We start from the raw sequence: 17,738 nt of genomic DNA, 5'->3' as shown, positions 1-17,738 counted from the left end.
TGCAATGAACTTCATAATTCTTCGACACAAAATTGAACTCAATTACCTCTTTCGGTTTAAATTTTGAACCCAATCTCTTTGAGTCCACAATGACAATCGTTCATCTATGAGTCTACAAATTGCCGCCGGTTGTAACACTACTGCCGCCATAGCCAAAAAAATGACTTTAATTGCAGGTCTTCAAGTCGAGAGCCAACATTCGGTCTCCTCTGAGAAACCGTGCTCAGATAATTGTAATGATCTTGGTTCAATTGGGAACTCTAGATGGATCTTGTTTCGGGTAAAAAAAATCTGTCATGACTTATAAATACGGCACAAATATAATACGAAATTTATGGGTTAATATTTACTCTAAACTAGCAATAACACCCGCGCGCGTTGCGACGCGGTACATCGCAAACATCAAATGGATTAGTCCGAACTTTATGTGATGCGTTAACCATATGAAATTAGACAGAAACGTAAAACGTAGAAAAGAATAACTAAGTTGATCTAAGATCTGCGAGTTGCGACAAACTTATCAAACGGAGAAAAAGAATTGCGTTGCAACTGGCCTGTCAAATGTGAAGAAGTAGACAAAAAAGCGTTGAACCCCACACGCACGTTGCTGCGTGTTGACTCGCAAAATTTAGAACGAAGCGTGAACTGAAAAACTTGCAAAAAATGAAAAGTATGAGAGACTAAAGTTGAAAATTAAAAAGTGTTGAGGTTAAATTGAAAAGTTAAAAAGCTTAGGGTTAAAACTAAAAAACTCTAAGGTGTTAAAAATGAAAAATGCAAAAAATTTTTGAAAAACTCCCCATCCACAAGTTACAACTACATAAAGCAACTAAATGTTGCTAATTTATAAGTTGGAAATGGGTTCGTGTTAATTTCAGGCTGAATCCATGAACCTGTTTAGCTAAACAGGTAGGGTTTGGGTCAACATGGTCGGATTGATGGGTCGATCCGTCTAACCCATTTATATTATATTATATTTTATACAATATGTTTTATGTTATTAATTAAATTGGGTTTCTATTTTATGCCATAAGTATAACTTAAAAAGAAAATTTGACGTATGTTTTTATAATTTAAATGTAATTGTATAATACGGATCTGTGTTTTTTTGTAGTAAATTTTAGTTTTAATATATTAATTTGCGGAAAAAATATTAAAAAAAATATTTTTTTGGTTAAACGTGTCGTGTTCGGGTAAACCCCCGAATATTCGGGTTGTGTTCGGGTTCACGTCTATGACACGATTTTCGGATTCGGGGCGTGTTCAGGGTTGTCTAAAATCCTTTCAAGATACCTCTCCAATCACAATCCCTTGTGATGTCCACGGCTGGGGACAACTATGGGGCTTGCCCTCTTGCTTATTAAACTTTTGGATGAAGCAGGAGTCAAAATCGGTTCTCTCTTCAAATTTTCATAGAAAATTAAAGATTAGAGGAGAGAGGTCATTCCTTCTCTTAATTATTTACATACTATATATTATTGTTTATAGGTCCTCATCAAGGGTGTTTTTGCTTGTTCCCGAAACACTAAGGCCATGTTTAACTTAGCTTTTCAAAACAACTTATAACTCTTTGGAAAAGTTAATAAGTCACAATGGAGTGACTTATTTACCTTTCCCCTCACAAAATAGTTTCATACAACCACTTTTTAACTTTTCAAAAAGTCAATAAACTAATAAGTCACTAAACTAAGCACTCCCAAACACCCCCTAAGGGTGGTTTTCCAGGGTTTTTTGTCCGACACCGAGTACCCGATCTTCCACTTTGTTGCCCAATTTTTATTACAACATTTAGTCCGACAGTTTGTTCAAAGTGACTTATTTTATCCTTGAAATGAACACCACTTAAACTTTTTTGTTAGATTATAAATGTTTTAACCTTGAAATGGACACTAGTTAAACTTTTTCGACAAATTATAAAAAGAAATAATATCAAAATCTATCTTAACATTAAAAAAAATAAATTAAAAAACCTAATTTTCCATGGGCCCCAACCATTTTCTAGCAAATGGGATTTCATCCTATGCCTAAAATACTCTTACCAAATGATAAACAATGTATATAAGCTTTAAATATATATAAGCTTTAGATTAATTTTAGGGGCATTTTTTCTATTTATAAAAAACAAATTATAATGTCAAAAATTTGAAACTAGTCTCTCAAATAATAAAAGAATTTAAAATTTAAAATTGTTATTTTGGTCGAACCAAATTGATGAGAATCGTGTTTAACTATTTGGGACCCACTTAATATTAAAAAAAATGTATTACCACATTTAGTCCAACAGTTTGTTATAAAACGCCAAAAGTTGGTACCGGATTGAGTTTGATAGTCTTTTAGTTCGAGAAATTTGGTACTGCTACCCAGTACCATTTTAATATTATAATAATTGTTATTTTCTTTACTTTTTAAAATAACTTGTTTTATCCTTGAAATAGACACTGGTTAAACTTTTTTTTTATTAAATTATAAATGTTTTATCCTTGGACACCGGTTAAACTTTTTTGTCAAATTATAAAAAGAAATAAGATCAGGGGCATTTTTTCTACTTAAAAAGAGTTAGCAAAAAGTATCAAGTCTAACGAATTATATTGTCAAAAACTGGAATCTGGTCTCTCAAACAATAAAAGAATTTAAATTTATAAATTGTTATTTTGCTCAAAACCAAATGGATGATTATCGTGCTTAATTGTGTGGGACCCACTTAATATTAAAAAAATTGTATCAACACATTTAGTCCAACAATTTGTTCATCCTTAAAATGAGCATCAGTTAAACTCTTTTATGAAATTATAAATGTTTTATCCTTGGACACCGGTTAAACTTTTTTGTCAAATTATAAAAAGAAATAATATCAAAATTCATCTTTAACATTAAAAAAAAATTAAAAAACCTAATTCTCCATGGCCCCACCCATTTTTTAGCAAGATTTCAACTAGGGATGAACTCAGTACTGACCGGTACCGAACCAGTACCGGAACCGAAAGTACCGTTACCGAAAATCCTCAAAAGTGGGTACCGGTACTGGTACCGAATATACCCGGTATGGTACGGTTCGGTACCGGTACCGGTACGGTACTGGTATTTGAGGGTAAAAATCGGCAAATACCGGTACCGAAAATATCAAAATTCGGTACCAAATCGGTACCGAAAAGGTACCCGGTTCGGTAAATTCGGTACCGGTACCGGTACCTGGTCCATTTTGCTCATCCCTAATTTCAACCGTGTGCCCAAAATACCCTTACCAAATGATAAACAATATATATAAGCTTTAAATATATATAATCTTTAAATTAATTTTAGGGGCATTTTTTCAACTTATAAAAAATTTAGCAAAAAATATAAAGTCTAATGAATTATATTGTCAAAAACTAGAAGCTTGAAAACTGGTCTCTCAAACAATAAAAGAATTTAAAACTATAAATTGTTATTTTGGTCAAACCAAATGGATGAGAATTGTGTTTAATTGTGTGGGGCCCATTTAATATTAAAAAAAATTGTATTAACACATTTAGTCCAATAGTTTGTTCAAAGTAACTTGATATATCCTTGAAATGAACACTAGTTAAACTTTTTTGTTAAATTATAAATGTTTTATCCTTGGATACAGTTAAACTTTTTTTGTTAAATTATAAAAAGAAATAATATCAAAATCATCTTAACTTTAAAAAAATAAATTAAAAAACCTAATTCTCCATGGCCCCACCCATTTTTTAGCAAATGGGATTTCATCCGTGTGCCCAAAATACCCTTACCAAATGATAAACAACATATATAAGCTTTAAATTAATTTCAGGGGCATTTTTTCTACTTATAAACAAGTTAGCAAAAAGTATAAAGTCTAATAAATTATAATATCAAAAGCTGGAAACTAGTCTCTCAAACTATAAGCCATAATACACTATATAACCATGTGCATGTTATCGAGCACACAATAGTGTTATCGTGTGTTCATCAACAGATGGAAGAGATTCATGATCACCGCAACTCTCTTCAGTGAAAAAAGCAGGTGTTTTAGGTTCAGGCAGTGGTCCCTCACTAACCAGCATGAGAACCACAGACCACATAGTTGGTCTATCTTCTGGATGATGCTGCACGCATAACAGCGCTACATGTATAGATCTTAGTACTTCAGAGACCACACATGAGGCCTGTAAAGATGCACTCAATAGTCCGGTGGACCTTCCTTCTTTATACAGTCTCCATGCCTACATCCAACCAAACACATTAAAAAAAACACTAGTTCCTAGTCTATAATTACTTAACTTACATGTCCAAGAAGGTTATCACTATGGCCCCCATGAGAGAATTCTCTGTTTCTCTTCCCGCAAATTATCTCCAACACCAGAACACCAAAACTAAATACATCAGATTTAACTGAGAAACGACCATGCACTGCATACTCTGGAGAAATGTAACCACTACGGAGATGTCAAGCAAAATAAATTTACAGATTAGTATCTCATCTTTGTTCTTTTCTGGGGAAAAAAAATGTATTCACACTAAGGAGCATAATCTCACTATGTTCCGACCACTTTCTTTGTCTTATTGGTGGTATCTCGCCCCACAAACTTTCTAGCTAGGCCGAAGTCAGATATTTTTGGATTCATGTCACCGTCCAGCAAAATATTAGCTGCCTTGAGATCTCTGTGGATAATCTGAAGGCGGGAATCTTGATGTAGATAGAGAATACCTCGAGCTATCCCCTCTATTATATTGAAACGTTGAGGCCAGTTAAGCATCAAGCTTCTGGTTTCATCTGCCGATAGGTGACTACTATATGTTACGTGTTATTATATAAAATTTAAAAGTAAGATACTGTGTAAAACCATTGAGAGTGACAAACCAAATAGAAACCAGTCCAAGCTTTTGTTAGTCATGTACTCGTATATCAAAATCAGTTCATTTTGATGAATGCAATATCCAAGAAGCTTCACAAGATTCCGATGCTGAAGTTTTGCAATACAGATGACCTCATTCTTGAACTCATCAACCCCTTGTTGGGAACTTTCTGAGAGTCGCTTGACAGCTATTTGTCTTCCATCCTTCAACACACCCTAAAAGAATACAATTATGATTATTATAACTAGTAATTCTGAAAAGTTTACACTTTTGATTCATGATAGGAATAAGCAATGCATTTTGTTTAAGAAGCATAAAGAAGTTACCTTGTAAACCGGACCAAAGCCACCTTGTCCAATCTTATTGGAGACGCTGAAGTTACCTGTGGCCCTGGCTACTTCATATAAGCTAAAACATTGTATATCATCAAGCTGTTCCATCTGCAGACTTGTATTCTTTTCATCATGCACATTCCACTTTCCTAAAAAAGATTTTACTTCTTAAATTCCGTATCCTATAAACATGCAAATGTGCTAACATTACTTGCTACTTGGTGTTACCTTGACCTTTCAAGTGAGGCGTTTTCTTTATCCTTCTACAGGCATATGCCACTACAAAGAGAAGTAGCAGAGCTGATGTAGTTAAAAGCACCAGTATAAAATTTCTTTTCCATTCGTTGAGATCGGACTGGGAGTTCACAAGACCTTTCAATAAGAAATAATAATCATTTAGCACATAAGCTAAAAACACAATGAGAGTCTATTTTTTATATAAAAAAAAAGTATGTACCTTCTAATTCAGAGGCTGACATTCTTATGTAAATATCTTGATCCACGTCATATTCTCTTGTGTCCAAAAGCTCATCAAGCCATAGCAAACATCCACTTCCTCCATTTCTGATATCCAAACTTGTATAAGCCGTACAAGAGCAGTTCCTTTTGCAAGCTATCTCACATTCTCCGAGGGTCATGCTCACATTATACCATGCCCGTCGTGTGTCTGGTACCTTTACTCTTGCAATTTTCCAAAAACCATCCCCATCACCACTCCTATTACCACACTGCAGAGGCTTTTTGCGTATACACCCACTTACCCAATCTGACGTCTCCCATTCTTCTGGATTTCTTGGTTCAAACCCTTGCATACATGTACAAGGTGGATGCATGTTAATACTACAGATTCCATAAGGACCGCAGAGTGAAAATCGATCACAACTATCTACTGCAACGTCTGCGTACACAATCCAGTCTTTGATTCGCTCAATCCATTGCAAAAACAGTGTCTTTCCATCCCATGTCAAAACTACCCTTTGAACAACCGAACTTTTCAGTACATATGTATGATAGATTTCTTTCTCATTCATCACAAACTCGGTGGAGTAAATCTTATTCTCTTTTTCAATAGGAAAGCCACTAAACCCGAGGCCATTCCACGGTCCAAGTCTTGCTTGTAAAACTTGACTCTGCCTCCCCAATGTTTGTGGATATCCATTCGTGTCGACTATATTACTATACACACCTACAGAAGGATCATCAGGACTCTTCCAAGATGTCATGAATCTCTCTAACCCTGTTACCAAGTCCTTCCCGAATTTCATTCCAGGTAGAAATGTGTCCCCTGGATAGTCAAAACTTTGCCAAATCATTTTATTTCTATTCCACACGACAAGATTTCCGCTTTCTAAAAGCTGCGCCACCACTACTGAATTATTACCCGTCGAATTGGATGACCAAACCAACGAGTTTCCGCCACTACGAATCACCAGGTTTCCCAGTCTGGTAAGCTCGAGCATGCCTGATGTATCTGCAATTGGTGTCTCCCTGTTAGCAACCCATACAACTGTACGATATGATATCTTCTTGTACCATATTCCGAGGTACCGGTTCTTGGACTTGCCGGGACTAAAAAAGCCCAATTCGAACATTTCGCCTTCAGAAACAAGGGTGGCTTTACCATCTCTGATTTTTTCATTTGCAGATATGGTATCTAGTGCAGAACAATCTGATGACAACAAAACCATACAAACTAAGAATAATAATAATAATATATTTAGGGACTGGGCCTCCATTGGTGATCCAAAGCATGAAATCAATTTATTTTAATCATTTTACTATTCAATTGGTTTAAAAGAAACATATAAAGTCAAGTAAACTATGGTGGTCTTCTTTACGTACGTGACCATTTTTCAACAAATATTTATTACCAATTTAAGTTTTATTTATTTATTAAAAAAAGGAACCTTCTGAATAGTCGCCGGAGATTAGAAGTCAATGAATTAGGTCGGATTTAAACGTGTTAAGATGTATTAAGGGAAGGGAATTTTAAGGGAATGGAAAGGAAAAGATGTGATTATATTCGTGTTCCCGAGTTTAATGAAATGAAAAGGAAATGAAAGGAAATTAAACATTTTATGTGTTCCCGAGTTGGGAGGAAAAGAAAAGAAAGTTACAATTTTACTATTATACCCTTTTAACATAAAACATCTTAATCTCATGTAAACACACTTTGAATTATAAGTACCAGTCATAACATTATTTCAGTAAATCAAAAAGGTAAAACTTAATAAAAACTTGATCATTCATTCAAATATAAAGAAAACACATCAAATATTAAAACAAATCATTATTTATGTATATAATGTATTTATGTATTATTTATGAACATTATAAAAATATTGGTTCAGCTTAGTGCTTTGAAAGTGGTATGAAATATCATTTTAAATAATGCTTTTGCCAATAAAATTGTAGAGGCAGATCTCCTATATGTAGATACCTGCTGTTGTCCTCAACGGCATGGTAGGATGAAAGATGTAATTTAAAACATATACATACACATAAACCTTCAACCAATGAATAACATGAATCCTTCAACTAGAAATTGTCTTCGACATACATAACCAAAAAATAAAGTACCCAATAAAAGAAATTAAAATGTCTTAATTGTCCGAAATCACTAAACAAAAAAACGAGTAATCCTTTAATCATCTTTTGGACTCGTTTATTTATCCGCACCCATCATATCTTTAAGTACATCCATTCGTATTTCAGGAGGACAACTAAATAATGTCCTTGCTTTTGCCTGATTGGTCGCTAAATAATTTAAAGCCTTCGGTATTTCATGGGACTCCAAACCCATCGGCGCCAATTCCTTATAAATTTCCTCACCTGTATACTCACGATGATGAACTCTATCTAATATTTTATTGCCATCTACAATAGCATTAGCAACATTCTCAAAGCAATTTATAAGCTTTGAGTTAAATGTTTCATCTTCTTGCTCTAGTTTTCTTTTTTTAGTTTTATACTTTTTTGCATTAGAAGATTGTTCAGGGGGAGGAGGCGTAGTACCTAATACTTGAATATCATCTTCAATATTGTACTCGTTCTCCAAAGTTATTTCATTGGTCGCTAGTAAGTCATCCACATCTGTAATCGTTTCTATATTAATGGTGTCGTTATTGTTCAATCGAGCATTCATTTCCTTAGCAGTTTCAGCATGTATACCCGACGCCCTATCCCTTGCAAATAGCGCTAATAGTTCGTTGTAGTTTGACACTTTTTTTGTCTTCAATGATGCAGCCTCGGGTTTTGACTGTTAAGCAAAAAAAAGATAATTAGTATTATAAATGATAACATAAATATTTTAAGGAATTTTAAAACTAAAACACTTACCTCTATCAACTTATTCCATACTTCATCCTCTGCTTCAATTAGTTGAGTATCAGGATTCCATGAGAACCCACTCAATGAAGTTCCTCGAAACATATCGTACCATTGAGAAAAACGTATTTTTAGTGTTTTTAAACGATTCCTCAAATGGTTTTTAGTAATCTCCATTTTAATAATATCTCTTGGAAGTTTTGTAGTCAACTCTTCAATCATATTAGCGTATGCCTGTGTAGTAAATGTCCCATTGATCCTATTACCTTTATCTTGTTGCGTTATCATTGCTTGAATGAAGGCATTGTCCATAATCTCTGTCCACTTCAATTGTTCCTTCTTACTGGTATTTCCACTGACTTCAAGTTTGATCATGATGATTTTCTTCATGGTAACATAAATAAATAATACAAAGTTAAAATAATTGAAAATTTACAAATGGTAAATGTAATAATGATAATAATTTCAAATACCAATCATCAATACAATGTCAAATAGAAAAATTAAAATGTACTATTCTAGAACTACTTTGACATATCTATTTCATCATTCGGATAAGCCAAATAGTTAGTCCACATTTCATTAGCAATTGAATTCCTTAGTTGGTCTGCTCTGGTATTACCCTCACGTATGTCTCCTGTACTATGACGTTCTTCTTCTTCTGATCCATTTAACACCTCATGTAAGACCTCATCTTCGAGATCTTTGTCACGATCTTCCTCTAGTAAAAAGTTGTGTAAAATACAACATGCCAAAAAGATGCGTGATTGTGTTTCACAAGAGTAAAATGGTTCTGTCGTACTTCTAATGATAGGAAACCTCTTTTTTAGGACACCAAATGCTCTTTCTATTGCGTTACGCAATGAAGCATGACGAAGGTTAAACAATTCCTTTGAATTCTTAGGGGCATGAGCGGAGTACTCTTTCAAATGATACCTAACACCTCTATATGGTGTCATTAGTGTAATCGTATGAGGTAAGCCCGCATCTACTAAACAAAATCTACCTATAAATAAGTTGGAATTAGTACTATTATAAAAAATTACACAACTAAGTAAATTCGGATTAAGGTATTACCGGTCGGAATGACTAGTTTATCATCTCTAGTAAGTGCATTCTTTATTATTCTTGAATCCGACGCGGTACCCTCCCAACCAGTTAAAATATATGTAAACTTTAAATCAAATGTACAAGCAGCCAATACATTTATTGTCGGGTATCCTTTGCGACCACGATATCTAGGGGCATCTTTGTTAGGTACCTTGACACGAACATGTGTTCCATCAATTGCCCCTATGCAGTCCTTGAAAAACGGATAAAATCGTTTTTTTTCTTGAATTTCTTTCGGGACAATATCACCTTTCGGTTGTTGAATATAACGACTTTCTAACGATATAATCGCTTGCAAAACTCTATGGAGGCATCGACTGGTTGTTGATCCAGAACGACGGTACATCCAAGAGGCAAGCCGGTTTCTCAAGTCATTACCTACAATATGCAAAAATCTTGCAACTTGCTCTTCAACGGACATACGTTGAGTAGGTCGAAGACCACCATCACGCTTTAGGATATTGCACAATGTCATAAAAGCTTTCTCACTCATACGGATAAGTTCACGACATTTACCACTTTTTGAAAGATCATGTAACATCTCTTCTCGTACACATCGTCTTTGTAAAATTTCATCTCTAGTAGGTAAATTAACATGTTTTTTGGTAAACATTCTATGTCGTATAATAAAAACCACCAATAAGCAAAATATTTTAATTGCTTGCAATTGTTTAGCTCGCACAACATGAATTGTATTGAGTATCTGATTATCCATAGCAAAGGGCCAAAATTCGCTTAAAAAGAAAGAAAAAAAACATCTCTTTAGCACAATGGAAAAGACAAACCAGATCCACATAATGATATTAACACAAATAAAAAAGACATAGTGGGTTTATAAAAGATAATGTTAATTCATAAAAGATAATAGATTAAATGAACATGTTAATTCATATCAGTATGCTACTTTATGTAAAAAAATATTACACTTCGTTTAGTTATAATCTCAAAATAACACAATACACTGTTCTTCAAAGTTTAAACAATAATTTACTCAATTAATAAACTCTTATCATCAAAACTATTATAAAATTCATAATAGAAACTCTAAAACAATAATAATAATTGATCACAGAGTAGCCGTCAAAATGGCCAATAACATTCTTTAACAATAGAGTAGCCATTCTCATTGTAATGGCCCATAACATTATTAATACTAGAGTAGCCGTCAAAATGGCCAATAACATTCTTTAACACTAGAGTAGCCTATGCAAACAGAATTATAAATCCATAATTGCATATTAAAACTCATACCTGGTTATCGAGATGGATGAGAAAATTGGCGGCAGAAGAGGAGCAAACTGATGATTTTGGCGCCAGAGAAAAAAACAATGTATTAGGTTAAAGAATGGTGTACGCTATTTTATTTATAATGAATTAGAGGGTAGTTTAGGAAATTTAAAAATGTCTAAGATTTATAATAATCTTTTCTCACCAAATCACTCCAAATTGGGAGGATGAATATTTGCATCAATCATCCCCTTGTTTCCTTTCTTTTCTCATCACTTCCCTTCCTAAAAAAAACTCTGGAACACATTTTTTAATCTCTTCCTTTTAATTCCTTTCTCTTCTCTTGTTAAATGAAACTCGGGAACATAGTGTTAATGTGTTGATTAACCGTAAATCGACGAGTGAGGTGAATACGCCATGATATGATCTAATGGATCTCCTTCAAGCCCTAGGGTTTCTGGTTCGTCATTGATGTCAACTCCACAGGTGGACTTCTGTTTCTCTTTTTTATTTTCAATGAGTTTCCCCTTACTTGTAAGAATGGGGCGTGAGTCGCCATGTGCCACAAGCCCCAAAAAATAAGGGGTGGAGGAATGTGAATTTAGGACATGAGTTGATGACAGCTTATAGCTCAGTGGTCATGGGAGATGAGGGAACACTTCTGGCATTTAGTCTTAAGTTTGATTCCTGATTTTTTCGGGTTTTAGTGGTTCTTCATTGTTATGTGCTTGAGCGGGTGAAGAGTCGGGTTTTCTCTGAAACTAGTGGCTTGGTAGGCTAGGGGCTTTGTACGTGCAAGTTGGCTGCCATGGGTCTACCTTTTAACCAATGGGTATCGCATACAGAATACCCAGTGTTGCTTAAGTTGAATGTTCAAAAAAAAAAGGCCATGAGTTGACACATGTAACATTATTTTTGTTTTCTTTTAAATTAATAAATGAAATTAATTTATATTAAAAACATTTTTATTAATTAAAAAAAAGACAATCACAATTAAATTAAAAAAAATACATCAAATTAAATTTAAAAAAAACTACATCAAACAAATAAAAAAAACATAAAAAGGGGAATTGGAAATAAATAATCTCACCTAACTCAATTTGGTCGATAATAATCCTAAGTCAGTTATTTGCCGATAATAATCCGAACTGGTCAATTTTTTTTTTTTTTTTTTTTTTTGTAAAATAGTCAGCCGTTAAAATAGCTTAACGGAATTGTGCTCGAAATGGCTTGATTTTTGTTAATTCGAAGTTTAAACACCCGAATTAAAGCACCGTTTTCGTGGGTTGGGGCAGTATTTCGAGGTAAGTTTTACATCATTCGACTCCTATCCTTGTTCTGATCAAAAGTCCTAAAACATCGGTTTGTAATTCGGAAAAAAAACTTAACTCCGTTAAGCTATTTTAACGGCGGACTATTTTAAAAAAAAATTGACAAGTTCGGATTATTATTGGCCAATAACTGACTTGGAATTGTTATCAGCCAAATTGAGTTAGATGGATTATTTCTTTCCAATTTGCCTAAAAAAACTACGACATCACATATTTTTATTTTTCATCATCATCAGAGTTATATCTCGGAAGCGTCCAAATATGTTCAACCAAATCCGCACGAAGGTTGTGATGCATCTGCCTGTCTTGAATTTGAAATCTGTTAAACGATCTGGCTTCATCACTAATTCCTTTGTTATTTGATTTCTCCCCTCCCCATAATATTCACAAATCAACGGTCAAATAACCAACGGCTATTTTTTTTTTAAATTTACAACGGTCAAAAGAATGGATCAATAAAACACTGCCACGTTGTTAATTTTCTCCGCCCCACGCCAGTGACTTCCCCCACGCCAAACCCAAGCCCACCTCTAGGCGGTGTTCCGGGCGAGAATTCCTAACCCACGCTCCCAACCCATGCCCACTCCTTGCAGTCTAAAAGAAAAATGTCTGGATAGCCTATGTGGTTTGCTCCATTTTCATAGTGTGAAATGACTAAAATGCCCTTACTAATAAAAAATATTTCAAACATTAAAAAATCTAATTAATCCTTATAAGTAGGCCCCATCAGTTTCTTAAAATATAAAACTAACTCATCTACCCCACCCCTATCCCCCTCCTTCCCTCTGTCTTCCGACAAACCCACTCCAACCGCACCTCAAACCCCCACCGCTGTAACTCCGCCCCCCACCGCTACAACGGTTTCATTTAAGAACACCACACAGGGGCGTTAAGAGGGGGGGGGGGATAAATACAACTCATATCCCTTCAAATTCACATCTTTAAATCGATTTGAGGTTAATAAGGCATTTGAAGAAAGCAATAGTAATGGTATTATGTTTAATTAAGGTAACAATTTTGATTTGAAAAGTAAGACACATGCAACTTTTTCAAGATCTACTGATGTAGAATATAAGGTTATGTGCTCAACAACTTGTTAAACAATGTATCCTTGTGAAACAATGTCGCCTTTGAATGTTTGTAGATATTTAAAACTTGTGTCTAAGCTACTAGTTAGGTTATTTTGTGATGATAAACCTGCTTTGTTAATAACAGTTAATCCAGTGTTTCATGATCACACCAAACACTTGGAAATTGATCTGCATTTTGCTAGGAAAAAAAATGAAAGTGGAATAATTCAAATATAAAAATTAAGTTCTAAAAATCAATTGGCAGACATTTTAATGAAGCTTGAAAGAATAAGGCCTGAAATTGTGACATTACTGAAACTGTGGTTGCTTGTACACACTGCTTGGAACTAAAGAGACTAGATTGTGTTGCTTGATAAAATTATAGCAAAGTAAATCATGAACATCGAAAACAAACATATGGTATATACGCATAATAAATGTCGAGCCATCATCCTTGCATATACATTTCTGCCATTTTAATGCATTTACTGGTGAGATATAAACATGCCGTGGTCTTCATTGACTATAAAAGCATGTGCTTGCTATCGAGCATACAATAGTGTTATCGCGTGTTCATCAACTGATGGAAGAGATTCGTGATCACTGCAGCTCTCTCCAATGAAAAAAGCAGGCGTTTTAGGTTCAGACAGTGGTCCTTCACTAACCAGCATGAGAACCACTGACCACATAGTCGGTCTATCTTCTGGACGATGCTGCACGCATAACAGCGCAACATGTATTGATCTTAGTACCTCAGAGACCACACATGAGGCCTGTAAAGATGCACTCAATAGTCCAATGGACCTTCCTTCTTTATAGAGTTTCCATGCCTACATCCAACCAAACACATATTATAAAAGTTCACTTGTTTGTGGTCAAACCTATTGATATCTGATGAGTATTACAACTTACATGCCCAAGAAGGTTATCAGTGTGCCCTCCATGAGAGAATTCTCTGTTTCTCTTCCCGCAAATTATCTCCAACACCAGAACACCAAAACTAAATACATCAGATTTAATTGAGAAACGGCCATGTACTGCGTACTCTGGAGAAATGTAACCGCTATACACAAGTTAGCCAAATTAAATTAATAAATTAGTATTAAAGTTTTTTGTTAAATCTCATCTTTCTTCTTTTGTGTGAAAAAAAAGTTACAGAGGATGTTCTTACTGTGTTCCAACAACTTTCTTTGTCTTATTAGTGGTATCATGTCCTACAAAGTTTCTAGCTAGCCCGAAGTCGGATATTTTTGGATTCATATCACTGTCCAGCAAAATATTACTTGCCTTGAGATCTCTGTGGATAATTTGAAGGCGGGAATCTTGATGTAGATAGAGAATACCTCGAGCTATCCCATGTATTATGTTGAATCGTTGAGGCCAGTTCAGCATCAAGCTTCTGGTTTCATCTGCCAATAGGTGACTACTATATGTTACGTGTTATTATATAAAATTTGAAAGTAAGATGCTATGTAAAACCATTGAGAGTGACAAACCAAAAAGAAACCAGTCCAAGCTTTTGTTAGTCAGATATTCATAAATCAAAATCAGTTCATTTTGATGAACGCAATATCCAAGAAGCTTCACAAGATTCCGATGCTGAAGTTTTGCAATACAGATGACTTCATTCTTGAACTCATCAAGCCCTTGTTGAGATGTTTCTGAGAGCCGCTTCACAGCTATTTCTCTTCCATCCTTCAACACACCCTAAAATAAATACAAGTGTAATTATGATAACTTGTAATTCTGAAGATTTTACGCTTTCGATTCATGATAGTGATAAGCAATGCATCGTATTTAAGAAACATAAACAAAGTTACCTTGTAAACCGGACCAAAGCCACCTTCTCCAATCTTATTGGAGACACTGAAGTTACCTGTGGCCCTGGCTACTTCGTATAAGCTAAAAGACTGTAAATCATCAAGCTGTTCCATCTGCAGACTTGTATTCTTTTCATCATGCACATACAACTTTCCTACAAAATCATATTGTTACATGAAATTTTTAATTTCGTATCGTATAAACATGCAAAAATTTCAACATTACTCGCTCCTGTGGGTTACCTTGTCTTTCCATGGGAGGCGTTTTCTTGATTTTTCTACATGCATATGCCACAGCAAAGAGAAGTAGCATGGCTGATGAAGTTAAAAGCACTACTACAAGTATTATTTTCCTTTCGTTGAGATCGGACTGGGATTTCACAAAACCTTTTATTAAGGAAGAATAACAGATTAGCACATATGCTAAAAACACAATGATAGTCCATTTTTAGAAGAAAATCATGTACCTTTTAACTCAGAGGCTGCAATTTTTATGTAAATATCTTGATCTACATCATATTCTCTAGTGTCCAAAAGCTCATCAAGCCATAGCAAACATCCACTTCCTCCATTTCTGATATCTGAACTTGTATAACCTGCACAAGAGCAGTTCCTTTTGCAGGCCATCTCACATTCTCCAAGGGTCATGCTCACATTATACCACACACGTCGTGTGTCTGGTACCTTCACTCTTGCAATTTTCCAAAAACCATCCTCGTCCCCATCACCACTCCCGTTCCCACAATGCAGTGGCTTTTTGCGTATACACCCACTCGCCCAATCAGACGCCTCCCATTGTTCAGGATTTTTTGGTTCAAACCCTTGAATACAAGTACAAGGTGGATGTTTGTTAATGCTACAGATTCCAAAAGGCCCACAGAGTGAAAATCGATCACAAGTATCTACATCAGCGGTTGAATAAAGAATCCAGTCTTTGATTCGCTCAATCCATTGCAAAACTAGTGTCTTACCATCCCATGTTAAAACCACCCGTTGAACAACTGAACTTTTAAGTTCATATTTATAATAGATTTCCTTTTCATTCATGACAAAATCGGTTGAGTAAATCTGATTTCCTTCTTCAATAGGAAAACCGCCAAAGCCGAGACCATTCCACGGTCCATGTCTTCCCTGTAAAATTTCACCCTGAAACCTTAACGTTTGTGGATATCCATTCGTGTCGTGTATATTCCTATACACGCCTGTAGAAGGATCATCCGGGCTCTTCCAAGAGGTCATGCACCACTGCATCCCTGTTACCAAATCCTTCCCTAATTTCATTCCCGGAAGAAACGTGTCCCCTGGATAGTCAAAACTTTGCCAAATCATTTTATTTCTATTCCACACAACAAGATTTCCGCTTTCTAAAAGCTGCGCCACCACTACCGAATTATTACCCGTCGAATTGGATGACCAAACCACCGAGTTTCCGCCACTACAAATCACCAGGTTTCCCTGTCTGCTAAGCTTGAGCAAGCCTGATGTATCTGCAATTGGTGTCTCCCTGTTAGCAACCCATACAACAGTCCCATATGATATCTTCTTGTACCATATTCCCAGGTACCGGTTCTTGGACTTCCCGGGACTAAAAAAGCCCAGTTCGAACATTTCGCCTTTGGAAACAAGGGTGGCATTACCATCTCTGATTTCTTGATTTGCAGATATGGTATCTACTGCAGAACAACCTGATGACAGCATGATCAAAGCAAGAAAGACTAATAATACATGTATGGACTGGTGCTCCATTGATGATGCAAAGTATGAAAGCAGTGCCAATATATAAATCATCTTACTAGTTACTGTCTAAGATAATTCACAAGGTTTGAAAGTCAAATGTCTAGAGTCAAGTCAGCTAGATGGCTGTCGCCACTATTCGACAAATAGATATAATTTTTTAATAATGTATATCTACCAATTCAACGTTTATTTAATGAAAGAAAATAGTTTTTTAGCAAGTTGTATATCTACCAATTCAACGTTGATTGTTACTGTTCTGATATTGAACAATAAACTCAATGTTTACATGGGATTTAAGCGCTTTTAGAGTTTCAGCAGAATATACACAGTAACAGAAACATAATGTTTACCTTTAATTGTGTTGATTGCCGGAGAGAAAGCTAGATGAAGAAGAAAGGTCGTCAGGGTGGTCAGAGGAGGAGGTTGCGGAAGAAGGGTGTGGAACTAATTTTTTTAATTTTTATTTTTGAATTTTGCTCCATCAGTTTTTACAAAAAAAAAAAAAAAATCATTTTCCTTCAAAAGATTTAAAATATCGATTTACCTTCAAAAGATCTATTAGTTGTTTCATTTTTATCCAAACTTCTAACAACATCCATCTCCTTCGTCAAGTCTAACCAAAAACATCCATTTTCCTTCAAAAGATTTACAATATCGATTTACCTCCAAAAGTTTTATTAGTTGTTTCATTTTTATCCAAACTTCTAATAACATCCATCTCCTTCGTTAAGTCTAACCCGTGTATCTGTGATGTGATGAGTATCTTTGTCATTTTCCATACTACGACAAAAAAATCCCTACACAAACACTAAAAAAAACTATACAAAAACCTAGTAGTTCACGTCAGCTCGCTATGGAATAAGTTTTTGAAGATAGCGAACTGACGTGAACTACTGGGTTTTTGTGTAGGGATTTTTTATTTTAGTATGAAAAATGACCAAGATA

General features: G+C 35.0%; 3 protein-coding genes across 5 annotated transcripts; all 3 read right to left on the bottom strand.

The window, feature by feature from the left end:
* Positions 1 to 3,828: 3,828 nt before the first annotated feature.
* Positions 3,829 to 16,802, bottom strand: LOC110892904. The gene is made up of 19 exons (XM_035981268.1): positions 15,524 to 16,802; positions 15,300 to 15,443; positions 15,057 to 15,211; positions 14,733 to 14,943; positions 14,408 to 14,645; positions 14,149 to 14,299; positions 13,780 to 14,066; positions 9,576 to 10,342; positions 9,301 to 9,504; positions 9,027 to 9,219; positions 8,511 to 8,841; positions 7,851 to 8,430; positions 5,629 to 6,933; positions 5,400 to 5,543; positions 5,166 to 5,320; positions 4,844 to 5,054; positions 4,519 to 4,756; positions 4,268 to 4,418; positions 3,829 to 4,205 (listed from the first exon to the last, which is right to left on the bottom strand). Exons 1-19 carry the CDS (start codon positions 16,800 to 16,802, stop codon positions 3,918 to 3,920), a joined length of 7,032 nt encoding a protein of 2,343 aa, XP_035837161.1. The 3' UTR covers positions 3,829 to 3,917.
* On the bottom strand, positions 7,680 to 11,178 carry LOC110894997 (uncharacterized protein At2g29880-like). Of its 3 annotated transcripts, none has more exons than XM_035980547.1 (4): positions 11,041 to 11,178; positions 10,860 to 10,906; positions 8,511 to 8,882; positions 7,680 to 8,430 (listed from the first exon to the last, which is right to left on the bottom strand). In XM_035980547.1, the coding sequence occupies exons 3-4, from the start codon at positions 8,871 to 8,873 to the stop codon at positions 7,837 to 7,839; spliced, it is 957 nt and encodes a 318-aa protein (XP_035836440.1). In that variant the 5' UTR covers positions 8,874 to 8,882; positions 10,860 to 10,906; positions 11,041 to 11,178; the 3' UTR covers positions 7,680 to 7,836. The 3 variants fall into 3 exon arrangements, with proteins under 3 accessions (XP_035836440.1, XP_035836441.1, XP_021997949.1); XM_035980548.1 differs by having other exon boundaries at positions 7,680 to 8,003; positions 8,187 to 8,430; positions 10,860 to 11,167; XM_022142257.2 differs by having other exon boundaries at positions 10,860 to 11,167.
* Positions 8,971 to 10,865, bottom strand: LOC118484704. The gene is made up of 2 exons (XM_035980546.1): positions 9,576 to 10,865; positions 8,971 to 9,504 (listed from the first exon to the last, which is right to left on the bottom strand). The coding sequence occupies exons 1-2, from the start codon at positions 10,402 to 10,404 to the stop codon at positions 9,023 to 9,025; spliced, it is 1,311 nt and encodes a 436-aa protein (XP_035836439.1). The 5' UTR covers positions 10,405 to 10,865; the 3' UTR covers positions 8,971 to 9,022.
* Positions 16,803 to 17,738: the final 936 nt, after the last annotated feature.

Source organism: Helianthus annuus, chromosome 12, assembly GCF_002127325.2.
Source record: "Helianthus annuus cultivar XRQ/B chromosome 12, HanXRQr2.0-SUNRISE, whole genome shotgun sequence".
Lineage (NCBI taxonomy): Eukaryota > Viridiplantae > Streptophyta > Magnoliopsida > Asterales > Asteraceae > Helianthus > Helianthus annuus.
Note: the sequence above shows the minus strand (reverse complement) of the source record. Positions and strands in the feature narration are given on the sequence as shown.

What these genes read in the sequence shown, in the direction of transcription:
- LOC110892904 (XM_035981268.1), bottom strand. Translation starts at nt 16,802, where the DNA reads ATGGAGCACCAGTCCATACATGTATTATTAGTCTTTCTTGCTTTGATC. An exon ending in GAGGTTTCCTATCATTAGAA is followed by an intron (nt 9,220 to 9,300) that starts GTACGACAGAAC and finishes ACTTTTTACTAG; the next exon opens with AGGAAGATCGTGACAAAGAT. An exon ending in TATGGAATAAGTTGATAGAG is followed by an intron (nt 8,431 to 8,510) that starts GTAAGTGTTTTA and finishes TTTGCTTAACAG; the next exon opens with TCAAAACCCGAGGCTGCATC.
- LOC118484704 (XM_035980546.1), bottom strand. Translation starts at nt 10,404, where the DNA reads ATGTGGATCTGGTTTGTCTTTTCCATTGTGCTAAAGAGATGTTTTTTT. An exon ending in TAAACTAGTCATTCCGACCG is followed by an intron (nt 9,505 to 9,575) that starts GTAATACCTTAA and finishes ACTTATTTATAG; the next exon opens with GTAGATTTTGTTTAGTAGAT.
- LOC110894997 (XM_035980547.1), bottom strand. Translation starts at nt 8,873, where the DNA reads ATGATCAAACTTGAAGTCAGTGGAAATACCAGTAAGAAGGAACAATTG. An exon ending in TATGGAATAAGTTGATAGAG is followed by an intron (nt 8,431 to 8,510) that starts GTAAGTGTTTTA and finishes TTTGCTTAACAG; the next exon opens with TCAAAACCCGAGGCTGCATC.